The 15,935-nt window shown below is 39.7% G+C and overlaps 1 protein-coding gene across 1 annotated transcript in view; it reads left to right on the top strand.

Annotated features, from left to right (window-relative positions):
* The window catches only part of DPPA4 (developmental pluripotency associated 4), a 40,836-nt gene extending 25,591 nt beyond the window's left edge, over nt 1-15,245 (top strand). The window contains exons 2-7 of the mRNA XM_063113040.1: nt 8,708-8,863; nt 9,637-9,797; nt 9,885-9,935; nt 10,617-10,929; nt 11,773-11,971; nt 15,215-15,245. Coding sequence (XP_062969110.1) covers nt 8,708-8,863; nt 9,637-9,797; nt 9,885-9,935; nt 10,617-10,929; nt 11,773-11,971; nt 15,215-15,245 — 911 coding nt within the window. The remainder of the gene's footprint in view (nt 1-8,707; nt 8,864-9,636; nt 9,798-9,884; nt 9,936-10,616; nt 10,930-11,772; nt 11,972-15,214) is intronic.
* Nucleotides 15,246-15,935: the final 690 nt, after the last annotated feature.

A 15,935-nucleotide genomic window follows, 5' to 3' on the forward strand; every position in this document is an offset into this window, starting at 1 on the left:
CATCATATCTTGGTGAGTTCTTATGATCACAAAGACTAGTATAAGTCAGACTATTTTCAATTGAAATCTGTTCATTATGGCCTGCATTCTCACAGCTACCTCTCTTTCCCCCAAGTTACAGCAAACAACTTGGAAAAACAACACTAATCAATCTACAAGCACTATCAGTTGGCTTAGTGAAGAATACACTTTGGAAAACTTATCAATGTCCTCTACGGCAGTGATGAGTCTCTAGGAGTATTAATTGATATAATTTATCGTGGCTTCAAAGAGCATTTGAGTCTGTTCTAAGTAACATGTTGGAAATAAACTAGGGACTCAGGGCTGCCACAATGATTGTACAGGTTGTAGTGTTCAGCAGGTTGTTCAGAGAAAGGACAAGAATTGGGCCACTTGCTGAGCCCTGTGGCCTCAACTCAGAGCTGCATCAGCCTGGGAGCAGTGGCAACTTTTTTCTAATTGATCCTTTTTGCAATTTGTCAGCCCCAACTTGTTATCTTTTCAGATGTATACAAAATTCCATATGTGCTAATGATAGCCCCGGGTTAGACAATTACTTTGACATTTAGCACATGCAGAGGTTCAGAAAGTGAAAACCTAATAACCAAGGAATGATTCTCCTGAAGCACAATTAATTGGGGGCTTGTAGGATGGAGCTAGTATATGGAAGCAAAAAGGACAGCATATTAGGAGAGATTTTCGAGACATGTCACTGTTTTAAACATTTCAGTGTGTATGCGTTATCATTAAGGCAGATCTGTGGGGCCTGAAGCTTAGGCAATTTTGGAGGCCCCGCTTTAAGAAAAGTAATGTATAATTGTGAATGCAAAGTTACCAGGGCCCTGACAGGAGCTTGGAATGGGCCAGTGCAAGTAAAGGACCTGAAGCTTCAACTTCATTAGCCTCAGAGTAAATCTGCCCCTGATTAATAAGCCTGGTTCTTTAAAGCAAATGCCTAAGGAAACCAGATATTTAATTCAACGACACTATGTTTGCTCACTTTTGGAACTGTTCTTGAAGTAATTAAGCATCAGAATCATTTTTTTATTATGAGTGCCTAAGATATGATGGAAGCAAGCAAAGAAGGAAGGAAAGAAAGAAGGAAGGAAGGAAAGGGGTGAGAGAAAGGGAGGAAGGTAAACAGTTTATAAACAAAGAAATAGGTTTTTTAGGTTTTGGTTTTTTTTTTCATGAGCTCTCTATCATTTACCCCCAACTATTTTTTTCTTTTTTTTTTTTTTTTTTAATGTGATGGCCTGCTTTACTCTCTAAATTCTAAATGGCTCCCCTGTTTCCAAAAGTAAAATAAGCCCTAAAAGAGCAAAGATTTCCCAGGATGGCTGGCTAGCACAGCTGGCTGGAGCAGTGTTATAAAACCAAGGTCAAGGGTACCAGCCAGCTGCCCGCCCCCCCACAAAAGGAGCAATGATTTCCTACTTTAGGGGATACTAAAAGATAGAATTGTTATAAATTAGGTGTGTCAAGTTCTACTGTACTTGTTAAAATACCAGTCTCTTAGATATGAAGAAAGAAGTGTTCTCATACACTGTTATAAATTGGTAAAATTATTCTGGATATGAATTCAACTATACATAAATTTTAAATAAACCCAGCTTTAGACCCAGCACTTCAAGGAATACATAGCACAGAGATTCAGATAAGTGCTCCAAACAGCCTCCACAGCCACACCTCCCACCAGATCTCTCCATTCCATCAAATATAACATGGTTACATAAGATACAACCCTGTTTGGTCTTCTGTAAATGCAGATTAATGACTTTGGAAGATTTACTGCCACCAGGTAAACTAAAGGCCTCATTAATTCAGCTCATTTTATTCAATTAAAACTTTTTTTTAGAAAATATGGAAACAAAAAAAAAAAAGAAAGAAAAGAAAATATGGAAACAAAGAAACAACAAAAACCTGGCTAAAATACCCCACATCTCTCAAATCTGTATTCCTCTTCAACACTAATAGAAACATCTAACACTGCCAGACACTGTCCAGTACACTGTTTTCTTTTCTTTTTTTTTTTTTGTCTTTTTCGTGACTGGCACTCAGCAAGTGAGTGCACGGGCCATTCCTATATGGGATCCGAACCCGCGGCGGGAGCGTCGCCGCGCTCCCAGCACCGCACTCTCCCGAGTGCGCCACGGCCTTGGCCCCTACACTGTTTTCTTGGGACAGGCCTACAACCCTCTAAGAAAGGGCTATTATTTTCACTATCCCCATTTTACAGATGAGGAAAGGGAGAGACCTAAAGATGTTGGATAGCTTGCTCAGGTCATACAGCTAGCAAGGATGTGAATGGGGTTTAAATCCAATCTGGCTTTGGAGTCTGTGGTCTTAACCGCAGTCTACACTACCTCTCCTGTCGTCAGCATCTCAGGCCTACAACTGCTGCAGTAACCTCCTAACTCACTTTGCTGTGTCACCTCTGTTCCATCTCCATTTCTTTCTCCTCATTGCAGTTGAGAGATCTTTACAAGATATCAGTTAGCATCAGCCTCACCCCACCAAGAATTTTTCATAGCTCAAAAGACCTACCTATCCAAACTCAGCTCACACTTTATTTGTGTTTTTTTGGCAGCTGGCCAGTAAGGGGATCTGAAGCCTTGACCTTGGTGTTATCAACACTGAGCCCTAACCAACTGAGCTAACCAGCCAGCTCTCGACTCACACTTTCCTTCCTCTCTGAGCCCCAGCACACAGCCCTCTTTTTAGTCCCTGAATCGTGCTGGGCTCCTCTCCAGTGCTGCACCTTCTCTAGGTCGTCCTTCCCTTCCCCTATTCAATTTGTTCAGTTCGCCTCTCCTTTACATCTGATGCCCCTATGGCAGGCTGTCATTTACGTAAAGAATTTTGCTACTTTTCAAGTGTCATAATTGAATAGTTTGCATTTGTTTTGATTATACATGTAAATAAATATAATACATTTTTTTTAAGTGTGTGTAAGAGCATTGGCTTATATTATTAGTCACAGATATTGCTGTCTGTCTTTCCTACCAGACTACAAGTCCACGAGGGCGGGTTCTTTGTCAGCTTTTGTCCACCACTGCGCCTCCAATGCTGAGTATACAATAACGCTCAATACATTTTTATTCAATAAACAAATGGAAGATTCAATTATGAATTTATTTATTTTTTTTGGCAGCTGGCCAGTAAGAGGATCTGAACTATGAATATTTTTAGAACTCAGGATAGATATAACTTGTCAGACACTGTAAAGATAACATAAAAAAAGGTAATAAACAGTTTTTCTTTTGACAACTAAATATTTGCAAGAAATTGTTCACATTGATCAAAGGTTCAGATCCCTGTACCAGCCAGCTGTCAAAAAAAAAAAAAAAAAAAAATTCTACATGTAAAATCACATTAGTTATTTCTTAAACACAATAAACTTACAGTTAGTCCTATTTTATTTATTTATTTTTTAGTCTTATTTTATATTACAGAAATCAAAGCACAAATACATTCTACTTTGGCCAAGATTGCTTATAAATTACTACAACTTCAACAAGCTTGACAGAAAGATATTTGGCATTTTGCTTAATTCAAGAACTCAGTAATATTATTTTAAATTATGCTCAAACATTTTAAATTAAATTGTACTAATCCGTTTTATATATAAGGTGTCAGCTAACCCATTCTTTTTAATGGTTGGTGCAAATTTTTTAGAATTGTGTTCCCCAGGGCTGGATGGTTAGTTCAGTTGATTAGAGTGCCTTGTTATAACATCAAGGTCAAGGGTTCAGATCCCCATACTGGCCAGCTGCCAAAAAAAAAAGAATAAAAAAATTGTGTTCCTCAAAATGGTAGTGGGCTTACGAATTCATAAATCATGATTCCAAAAACACTCCATCTATTTATACACAAATTAAAGTTTGTACCTTCCCCAAGATTAGATATCTCAATGCCTCAGTTTGTACTTAATTCAGAACTTAGCAATTTTACCTCCAATTATACTGAGGAAAGAAAGATAATTTAATCATGCACTTTACGTATAAACCTTAATTAGTAAGTCTCTTCTGGTTGTTATCCAAGAGCCAGGGTAAAGTACTGATATCACACAATCTCCCAGATGATCTCAATTCTAAATAAAGATTCTCCTCAATTTACCATGGGGTTCTGTTTCGATAAGCCCATGGTAAGCTGAAAATATTGTAAGTCAAAAATGCATTGGGGGCTTGCCAGTTAGGTCACTTGGGAGAGTGTAGTGCTGGTAAGTCAAGTATTCAGATTTCCCTTACTTACAACCCTCCCCTCAAAAGTGCATTTAATACCTAACCTACCAAACATCTTAGGTTAGCCTAGCCTACCTTAAGTGTATTCAGAACATTTATATTAGCCTACAGTTGGGCAAAATCATCTAACATAAATTTTATTTTATAATGAAGTGTTGAATATTTCATGTAATTTACTGAATATTGTACTAGAAGTGAAAATCGATGGTTATATGGGTACTCGAAGTATGATTTCTACTGAATGAATATTGCTTTTGCACCGTGGTGAAGTTGAAAAATCATTAAGTCAGACTATTTTAAGTCCAGACATCAGTACCTGGTTTCCTCTTTGGTGCCTTGGGGCTTGCCCGACCCACAGCCTGCACTTCCTTCTCCACTCCTGAGTCCCATTTATTTTCTTCTTCTGTCCTCGTATTTGTAGCTGTAAGCAGATATTACCACCACTCTGGGTAAGGATCATCTCTTATTCATCATTTCAGGACAAGCAATAAGATATAGAAAACAAAACAAAACAAAGCAGATATTGTAACCTGACAAAAGCAGCTTTGAGAATCCACAGTCATTGCTTCTTAACATAAGAAATTTCTTCACTTCATATCTCTGATCCCGGACAGATTGACAAGGAGGAATAATATGAGGAGGAATTGTTTTCAAACTTCTTTTTTTTTTTTTTTTATAAGAAAATGACATTTATTGCTTACAGTTTCTGAGGCTGGCAAGTCCAAAGTCTATCTGGTGGTGGCGACAGCGACCCAGGGGTCTCACATTGCAAGATGGTGGAAGCAGAGAGAGCAGGAGAGCTCAAACTGTTTTTAAGGAGAATCTTGAACTTCTGTGGGAATCAGTAGGTTAGGGGCCCACTTACTGTGCTATTGGGAAAGTTACTAACACGATTTTATACAAATTTTTGTCATCTATAAAATGCAGAACAATAATGACTGTGAATTTTTTTTTTTTTTTTTTTTTTTTAAAGATGACAGGTAAGGGGATCTTAACCCTTGACTTGGTGTTGTGAGCACCACGCTCAGCCAGTGAGTGAACCGGCCATCCGTATATGGGATCCGAACCCGGGGCCTTGGTGTTATCAGCACCGTACTCTCCCGAGTGAGCCACGGGCCGGCCCATGACTGTGAATTTTAAACCTAGAATTTGGTATGTAACAAATACTCAATAGACTAAAGATTACTGGTATTAGTTGTTGGCAGATAGTGCTAGTAATTATTAGCACAGATTAAAAGCTGGAGTTTTAATTGGTTGAGTGACTTGGTTAAGAAATGGAATTTAACGTGGTACAAGAAAACAGTTTAGCTTTCTTCAATCTGCCAGTTTGGCCCCTGAAGTCTATTGTTTCCACAAGTTCCATTATTAAAACTCCTCACACATCCTGTTCAGTAGTCTCTAGAGACATTTGTTTTTGTTTTTGTTTTTGTTTTCTGTATAGTTATTCTGAAGGAGTTTTCAACTTCCCAGTTGTCTCCTGAGCCGCACCTTGGATAATTATGTTAAAATTCACAGAAAAGGGCCAAGAATAGTATTTTATTTTATTTATTTTTTTCTTTTTTAGTGGCTGGCCAGTAAGGGGATCCAAAACCTTTGGCTTTGGTGTTAGAATAACTGAGCTACCTGGCCAGCCAGGAATAGTATTGACAATTCAATCATCCAATAATCAACTCATAAGTAAGAAAGTATACAATTTTAGCATTCATTTGAGGGAAAATGTAAGCCATGTCTGTGCTCAATTCCAGGCAGAAGTTAGAGGTCTGAGGAAAGAACAAGGTGCATATAAGTGGAATCCAAGTCTCTTGGAGGTTATCAGAAAGGGAATTTTCAAGTCTTTTCTTGTACAGCCCAGCTGTTCAAGTTAGCATACAATTTTCTTAGTCTTCCTAATAAAGTTGCTTTTATTTTCAACCTCAAAAAATAAAAAAGCAATTTTAGCGTTCACAAATTGTGGGGGAGGGAACAGAAGGGGAGGAGATAAGAGGGGGAGGAGAAAAAAGCGCCTATGAGTAGCCGGAAGTGGGTGGAGACTTTTCAAAGAGGAATCTGGGGCCTGGGGCCATTTTGCAGTAAGAAGAATTTTTTTTTTTTTTTTTTTTGGTCAACCTCAACTTCTTTCCTGAGTATGGAGAATGCAAGAGGCAAAGAGGTAAATACAATTTTAGTGGGTTTGCTTTGTTTGTCTTTGTGGGTCTCCTGTTTCTCTCTCTCCTTGAGCACTTTTAATCTTTTTGCTTTTTAAGACAAAATTATGTATCTTAGAATTTCCTCTTTTGTTTTTTGGGTTTTTTTTTTTTTTTTTTAGCAGCTAGCCGGTACAGTGATTGAACCCTGGACATTAGAGCACCACGCTCTAACCAACTGAGCAAACAGGCCAGTTCCTCTCGTTGGAGAAAGGACAAAAACGTAACGCGTTAGACGTGGTTGCAGTCGGGGTGTGTTGGAGACGCATGAGAAATGGGGTTTCCTGCTTTGATTTCTTTGAAGAGATGCTTTATCCTGTCAGAAGAATCGAGTATTGGGGCTGTAGGCAAATGGTAACGAGAAAAGGGAAGGTGAGGGAAAGATTTCACGAAGAGGAATTGAGCTGAAGTTGGGAAAGAAAGAAATCCTTCGTTTCCCTTAGTCAGAGCAGGTCCTAACCCAGAGGTGCGGGCTCTGAGCTGGTCTCCTTTGCCCAGAGTCCTTGGGACCAGGGGATGAGCAGAAGCCAGACACTGACAGGCAGTGAAGACAGGAGCTGAAGGACAGCCTTGGAGACTGAGGCCAGAAGTACCCAAGTGCCAGCCTGGGGAACCCGAGTGCTTTCAAGGCCTCTTTCCTAGAACCGGGTCGTTTTTCCACCCTCTTGATTTTTTTTTTTTTTTTTTTTAATTCCTATTTTTTTTAATTCTTTTTTTTTTTTTTTTTTTTTTTTTTTTTTTTTTTTTTTTGTCGGCTGACCGGTATAGCCCTCTTAATTTTAAGACTTTTGTGAGCCCCCAAAGTGTGTAAGAGTTATGCAAATGTAAATTTTGAATACAAATGTAAAACTGCTATAGAGATGTTAAAAATGCCTTACAAATGTTGATTTGGCCAGTACTCCCTCCTTGGGAGTAATAGAAAAGGATTTAGGTTTGGGAGCAAATTGACCTAAGATTTAATTTATGTCCAACATGCTCTTAACCTGTCTGCCCTTAGTTATGTAACCTCTGAGCCTCAGCTTATGCATCTGAAAAATAAAGTAATAAATTATGAAGATTAAGTGAATAAAAATAAGGAGCATGTCAAAACCCAATACTTGGTAAAAGATGGAGGCTCAAGACATGTCAGTTTCTCTATATTAAACAACTTTATCTCCATTGCCCCTTCATTTCTTTTAATTGTATGCACCAGTATTTATTAAGTGTCTACAATGAAAGAAAAGGAATTCTACCCTTGTGGAGCTTACAATTAAGTGGAGTAACAAGTGTTGGTTATGTAACACAAGCAAGTGAAGAATTGCAATAGATAAATACTGGGGATAAGGTAATATGTAGTTAATTTGACTTGGTCTGGAAGGACTTGAGAGGGTTCTCAATTGAAATAACCCTAGTGAGACCCTGCAAGAAAGCAAGAAAGTCAGATTTAAGAATGTAAATAGAAGGGGCTGGCAAATTACTCAGTTGGTCAGAGTGTCTTGTAACATGAAGGTCAAAGGTTTGGATCCCCATACTGGCCAGCTGCCCCCCACACACACACAAAGAATGTAATTAGGTGGGGCTGGGAGCTGAGGAATGTCACTTCTGGCCCTAGTAACAACTTGGAAAGGAAAGGAATTGAACTTGGGGCTAGCTAGTTGCTCACTTGGGGGAGCTCAGTGCTGATAATACCAAGGTCAAGTGTTTGGATCCCTGTATTGGCCCCCTGCCAAAAAGAAAGGAAAGGGATTGAGCTTGAACCTTGGAGAGGGGTGTGAGTAGAGGCTGCAATTGGATATAAGAAGCTGGTAGCCATATTTCAGACATTTATCTTCATGGCAAGAGCAATAAACCACTGAAGGGATGTAAAGTTTGAGTAGCATCCGTCTGGCAACAGTATGGGAAAATAATTTATTTAAAAGGGGTTAGGAATGAAGGAATGGAAAATAGTATTCCAGGTGAGAGACAACAGATAAAGTGGGTGACATAAGGGCTGCTTCTCACAAGGTAGAGCATGTTTTCTTTTTGTTTGTATCTATACTTTGACTTTTTTTGTACTTTCAAATTGGCTTCCTCCCATTTCTCCATAATGGCTTCCCTGTCTTATACATAGAACTGAGTGTTAAGATCATACCCAGAGGAGAATGATCATCACCCAGAGGAGAATACACACCACCAGCTAAGTGTGCTGACTTTCTAGATGCCTTAGACACCTAGAGTTATCTTAAGGCAGGTAGTGTATGTGGTGATTCAGAAACCAGAGGAATGCTGACTGGCTTTTCCATTCCCAGTGGAATTCAACAGAGAAGTCGTGGGAAGAATATGGGAATCCCAAATCCAAACAGGTGTCAGTAGAAACTGAAGAGGAACATTGGACCTCGAGTCAACCAGGCACATCTGCTTTACCAAGAACCTCAGCGAAGGAGACCAAACAAAAGAAATCTGTGAACGGTGACAACGGTGAGAGGTCTATAAATCTCACATCCCACTTCCTCAGGTCTGAGAAACCTGAGGAGTATTTCTGAAGGAGTAGATAAAGTAGGGAAGAAATTTCCATTCTGTATTGTGCGAATCCTATGCTTCCTTGAAGCCTAGTTTAAATCGCACTTCCCTCAAGCCTTTTGGTCAGCTCTGCTATAACTGATCCCTTTGTGTCAAACTCCTATACCGTAGTTGGTTCTGATCATCATTTTGCCTGCACCTGCTGCTTGGAGTTAAGGATCTCAGTGCACAATGATTTGGGGACAGACAACTGTATGTTTGAAATCCCATCCTTGAAACTCCACTTGCTGAAAATTAAGTGAGGATAGTATCTACCCTGATGGGTAGGGTGGGGAGTGGAAGTGGGGAGCAGGGTTGGCTCTAATTTACATAGTATAACTAGGTAAAACACCTGCATTACACTTGACAAGTAATATGTATGTACTCAGTAAACCCTAGTGACTCTTAGTGTCATTACCGTCTGTGTCTGTTTTGGAAGTGTGTTCTGTAAGTCATGAGTTGTGACACTGTGTGCGGCACAGCAACAGCACCAGGATGAACAGAAACACAGTAGATTTAAGAGTATTGAGTCCTAGGTTTGCAGTCTGTCCCTTGGAGGCTATGGGGTCTTTGGCAAGTCCTTTAACTGTACAATGGGGGATGGACTATGAGGGCAAAAGTGGCAGTAGTTTTGAAATTCTGAAAAGCTACACACAAATTAATTATTACTGATTTTATTCTATTCCCTTCAGCTTCCTGTCTAAAGGAAAAGGCACAATGTACTGAAAACCTAAAGCCTCGGAAGAAGATACCAGTCCCTCCATTACCCTCTCAACTGCCTCCAGTCAACCTGCTTCACAGAGATGTTGTGCGGGCCTGGTGCGGACAATTAAAACTAAGCACCAAAGGCCAGGTGAGGGCGCTGGGTGGGATACCATGCTGCTAGAAGGGAGGGTAGGAACCCTGCTTTCATTAATAACCCATTATTCTCTTGTCTTAGAAATTAGATGTATATAAGCGACTCTGTGAATATGCTTACCCAAACCAGAAGGTGAGTAATTTTTTACTTTTTATATAAATTAGAAGAGTGGAAGTTTCAGTTTTTGTCCTAATTACCTATTTTAGCATAAAAAAATGAGTAGAGGGACTGTCTTAGCCCCTCCTTTTCCTTCTACCCTAGTTCTAATAATAATATCCCCCTGACCCCACTTTTCACCAACTCAGTGCAAAGAGTTATTTTTTTAAAGAAAAAAAAAAAATTGGGGGGTGTGGGGGTGAGGCAGCTGCCTGGTATAGGGATCTGAACCCCTGATCTTGGATATTATAACACCATGCTCTAACCAATTGAGCTAACAGGCCAGCCCTAAAAAAAAAATTTAATTGACAGATAAAAATTGTATACATTTATTGTGCACAACATATTGTTCGCAAATATGTATACATTGCAGAATGACTAAATCACGCTAATTAACGTGCATTACTTCACATACTCTTTTTGTGTGTGTGGTGAGAACACTTAAAATCTACTCTCTTAGCATTTTTCAAGAATACAGTACATTGTTATTCATTACAGTCACCATGTGTGTTGTGTAAGAAGTCTCTTGAACTTACTCCTCCCAGCTAATTGAAACTTTGTATTCTTCAACCAACATCTCCCCAGCCCCCAGGCCACACTTCTGATAGTACTTTAATCTTTATTATTATGACATTCATTATTTCACCTTATTTGTAGAATATTCCTACCACAGCAAAAGAGGCCAAGATGCAAGGAAAATCAAAGAGGAATATGGGGGAAATGTTCCTGGAAAGTTCTGAGAAAAGGACCTGTTCTGAGGAGACTGATCCCCCTGAAGTGGCTCCTCCACCTGGGGAGGGACTGGCTACCCTAGGAGAGTCTGCTGCTCTCCTTGAGGGAATTAACCCAGTTGTGGTGACAACTACTGCCCCGGAGGCTGTGTTGGCTTCCTGGGCCAGAGTTGCAGCCAGGGCCAGCCAGATGGAGGCAGTGGAGTCAGAGGTAGTGGAAACGCCACCAGAGACTGAAGGTAAGGCTAATGGTAAGAGCTTGTTCTGGTCCAATGAGGAAATAAGCTTAAGTGATACTAACCTCTGATAAATTTTAAGGTATATAAAAGACACCTCAAGGGTTGGTGATTCCTGCACCCTACCCACAGAGTTTCTGATTCAGGTCTGGGGTAGGGCCTGAGGGTTTGCATTTCTATCATCTTCCCAGGCAGTACTGAGAGGACCCTGATCCAGGACAACACTTTGAGAACCAATGTCTTCAATTATTGATGACATCAGAGGACGATACCATTCTGTTGAGCTTTAGTTCTTTCTCCTTCTTTAAAAAGAAATTTAAAGTAAAGGCAGTGTCTAAAAGCAACTGCCTGGGTTTGAGCCCTGGATTTTCTTGGCATCTGTTAAGTGTGTGACATTAATGAGTCGTTTAAAGTAGTCCCTAGTTTCCTCATCACAAAATGGGTTAATAATAAATAGTACCTACCTCTTATGTTGTTAAGAATAATGGGAAATAAAACAAAAGAAGGCCGTATACTGCGTAGTGCATTGCAGTGACTGTTAAAGAGTTGAGACCCCTGAGCCTGTTTCGTGAAGGCCTTCCCAACCACTCTGGGTTATTTTTTCTATCACCTGTCACTTGCAGCTGTCCCTCTTCCAACTAGATTTTTAAGTTTTAACAGGAACTTTTTTGCATTCTTTTCTAAAAGAAAACAGGATAGCGTAGAGGTTAAGTTAGGATTTCAGGGTTCATATCTTGGAGCTGGCACTTGAGAAAGATGGTAGAATTCAGAGTGAGAAGCCAAGGTGCAGTCTGGAACATGAGCATATGTCCTCTTGTGTTCACTTATCTCTCTCACCATGCCTAGGTGTCAGGTGGTGCGTGGTCCATGGGAGAAGTCTCCCTGCAAGCACAAATGGTTGGGTTCGCCTGCAGTTTCATGCTGGACAAGTCTGGGTTCCTGAAAAGAAAATAGGGAGAGTGAGTGCACTCTTCTTGCTTCCTGCCTGCAACTTTCCACCCCCACACATGGAGGACAATATGTTGTGCCCCACGTGTGTTCACAGGTAATTACCTGGTGCTGTTTTACAGACTAAAACCTGGGTTTCAGTAGGGGGAGGGGGAAGATACACATTAACCTTAATTAACCATATATTTCAAGAGAAAGTTGTCATAAAGAGTTTCCAGAAAATTATTACTGAGGTAAGTTTATACCCAGGAAAAAGCATTTTTGTGTCAGAGCTTAATATTTTTACCTGGAGAAACAATTCTGGAGCAACAAACATTATGTACATTGTGTAATTACAGCTGGCTGGCTAGGTGGGTTGGTTAGAGCAAACTGTTGTAACACCAAGGTCAAGGGGTCAGATTCCTGTACCGGCCAGCCACCAAAAAACAAAATTATGTAATTACTATATTCTAGGTATATGCACTATACAGAAATAATGACTAGCAAAAAAAAAAAAACCCGTTAAGTTGCCTACAGTCTAATGAGGATGTCTGGCAAATAAACAGCTAGAATACCTTATGATGACAAATATCAAAGAAGAGGGTTTTTGAAGTTAAGGGAAGAATGGACTAGATGGAAAGAAGGAATAAGGTCATTTTTCAGCATGGGAAACAGCACCAAATCTGAATTTAAGACAGAGTAGAAGTTGCATGTAGTTCAGTGTGACTATAATGAGGTGGTATAGGGGGGAAGATAAGCCTCAGTTTTTCTCATTTATAAAATGGGCACAATAATACCTATCTGACATGTTGTGAAGATTAAATTTGTTAATGTATGTAAAATTCTTAGTACTGTGTTTGGCACATAGCAATTATTCCAAGACTGGAGTCATCCAGCAAGCAGGATTAGTTTGAGCAATGCCGTGAAGATGGAAATATACAATGTATGCAAAAAATGTTGACTCGAAATGAGTATTAGAGATTTTAAGTGATACCAATTTGGCATCAAATTGGAGTAAACTTTGAATTTTGGAAGTTTAAAGTTTATCCAGTAGCCAGTGATGTTCTTTTGAAATGTTTTATTAGTTTTATGATGTGATCAATGCAGTACCTTTGTAATCATTAAACGATCAACTTTAGAAGCACAGTTATGAAGAGAACAAAGGGAAGGCTACAAAAGGTTTTTCTCTATAACTTAAGTTCCAACCACATTGAAATCAACATATTAAAGAAAATGACTTGACTAATGACCTGGGGAAAGGGGCCTGATAAATTTGCTGTTCTCTGTATGAACTATACTAGCTAAATAATGATGATTTCTATTTTTAAATAAGGATGGGAAATATTTTTATTAAAATATGCCACCTAGAGCACAGCCTTATAACACCAAGGTCAAGTATTTGGATCACTATAATGGACAGCCGCCAAAAAAATAAAGTATGCCACTAAAACTGATAAATCTGGGGAGAGGTTGGGAGGAATACTGTTTTGAAGACACCACATTGGACCAAGGATGAGCAGTCCTGGATCTCAGTCCTGTTTCTACCAGTGACCGTTTTAATAACTTTACACATGACACAACTTTTCTGGGCCTGTTTCCACATCTCTAATATGAGGAGCAAGTTGGACTAGAAGGTGTGCAAAGGTCAAACATAGGTTTAAAATTAAGAAGTTACCAGGAATTTTATCTCCCTGTAAGGGAGGTTTTATTTTATTTCAAAAAGCCATTGTATTTAGTTTTATACAGAACTCATTGAGCAAACTTATATGCAGTTTTTTTTAAAAAATGGACATATGCAAAATTTTGAAATGTTTTCCAGGAGTGGATGGGGAAAAACCAGGAGTTTGAAGTCAGGCAGCTCTTTATCCCTGGTGGATGGGCCATCAAAGGATTTTAAGTACATAAATGGATTGAGGTATCTACTGCAGATAAAGGGGATGAAGGGTACAAAATCAATTAGAAAAATCTTGTGGGAGAACCCAGTTTTTCATGTGTTTAAAGTGCCTGGCACCTTCTGTAGGTGCTAGAAGAGAAATCTGGCTTCTAGATAATTATTTGGTGGTTATTTAAATACCAGTAAGGATAATAAGATTTGTATTGGTGCTGAGGACAGAACTTTAAATTTTTCTTTTGTTTTGTTTTGGCAGCTGGCTGGTACAGGGATTGAATCCTGGACCTTGGTGTTATCAGCGCCACATTCTAACCAACTGAGCTAACCAGCCAGACCCATAAATTTAAATTTAAAGAATAGCAATCTTGTAGGGGCAAGCTAAAGGAGACAGAAAGGAAACAGTTAAGGAGAAAGGCTGGAATATGAAGTCAGTGGGAGAATTTGCATGGGGAAGTTGCCTTAAGTAACATCAAATAAAGTCAAAGAAGGTACAAATAATATACTTGCCTGGATAATATAGGAGATTCAAAGCAGTGAAGGATGCAGATAATTTGATGTTGGTTGAATAAGAGGAAGAAAGAAATAGAGACTACAATTGGAGGTACTTTGTATTACAGAGAGTAAGCTTATGTATAAGGATACTTCAGAAAGTTCATGGAACAATAGAATTAAAAGAGAATACGAATCTTTCCATGAACTTTTTGAAGTACCCACACATGCTTCTGGGCTTACTAACTTCGATAGGAACCTATGAAGAGGGAAGATGAGAAAAAGAATCCCTCTGAAGAGGGAGACTTGGTGCAGCTCAGGCTTGGCTCTCAGGAGTCCATCTCCCACCCTTCCTCAGTTGTCCAGGAGCCACCCTAGGCTGCAGCCCAAGCTCTGTCAGCCCACCTTTGTTCTCAGGCTTACTGAACACCAGAGGTCTGGGACAGCTGGCAGAGGACAGAAACTGGAAGTGGGTATGCCCCTCAGTGTAGACTTCTCCTTCACCAGCCCCTAGAGGCAGAGGCAGCGCCCTGGGCCCTGGCACAGTTACCATCTCCTGTAGGAGGAAGTGTGTGAATGTGTACTTGGTTTTTTTTCTCCCTTTTGGCTGTTCTGCATCTTGCTGCAACTCTCTTTTGACAGTCTCTCTATGCCAAGCAAGTCGAATAGGGCTGAGGCCACTTTGGATAACCCTTTAATGACATACTTGAGTCTCTGGGCAAATGATAAAAAGATCCGCTCTGGCACCTCTCCTGGCCATGGGCTGAACAGGACAGGAATATATTACAGAAGCATGATAACTTGGGTGATCCTCGTTCCTTGATGACATGGTCACAAGCTTCCTTCCTACAGTCCTTAAGTTTTAAGGGCAAATGCATTGGCATTCCAGTAATAGGTTTTTTGGCTATTTTCAAGGATGTAACTTGAGATTTCTTTTTTGTTTCAGTATTTTTAAAAGCATACATTTTATTTGCTTTATAGGAACAAGATCTTAATAAAAAGCCTCCAATGAGAATAGAATACCAGGAGAAAGGGCACATCTGTGTTTGTAGTTAATGGTGTAAAGGCTCGACTCCACAGTGCCACTGGTGGCTGAACTCTGGTCCTCTCCACATCCTGCGTGCTTCCTGCTTACAGGCCGTGTAGACTGAGCTGCAGACGTTACCCTCAGACCCCCAACAGTGCCTGCTGCTTCATGGACTGTGGTACACAGACTCCTGTGTTTAAAAATGGAAAAACACTACCAATTATCATTCATTCCAGTTAATAAAGTTGTTCATACTGCTAAATGTCTACCTTTATGGGACAGAAATGACTTCAACAGCTCTGTTTTTTTTTTTTTTTTTTTTTTTTTGGTGGCTGGCATGGGTATCTGAACCCTTGACCTTGGACTAATAACACCACACTAATCAACTGAGGTAACCAGCCAGCCCCTCAGCAGCTCATTTAGGTGAGAACTCCAGCTGAGTATTGTGAGGCTGAGGAAACAGTAGTTTGCTTCTGTGCTGGATTTTCTTCCTCAGAATTCTACTTTAGGAGATGTTCCATTCCAATCATAAATTTTGTAAAATGTATTTTAAGGCAAAGGGATACTGCTACTTTTCCCCTACTCCCTAAAACATGATTCTTAATATTCAGAACATTTTCCAACATTTTCTTAACCTGAGACCTCTATGGTTTGACTCTGGGATAAAAACACAGG

Source organism: Cynocephalus volans, chromosome 1 (assembly GCF_027409185.1).
Source record: "Cynocephalus volans isolate mCynVol1 chromosome 1, mCynVol1.pri, whole genome shotgun sequence".
Classification (NCBI taxonomy): Eukaryota; Metazoa; Chordata; class Mammalia; order Dermoptera; family Cynocephalidae; genus Cynocephalus; species Cynocephalus volans.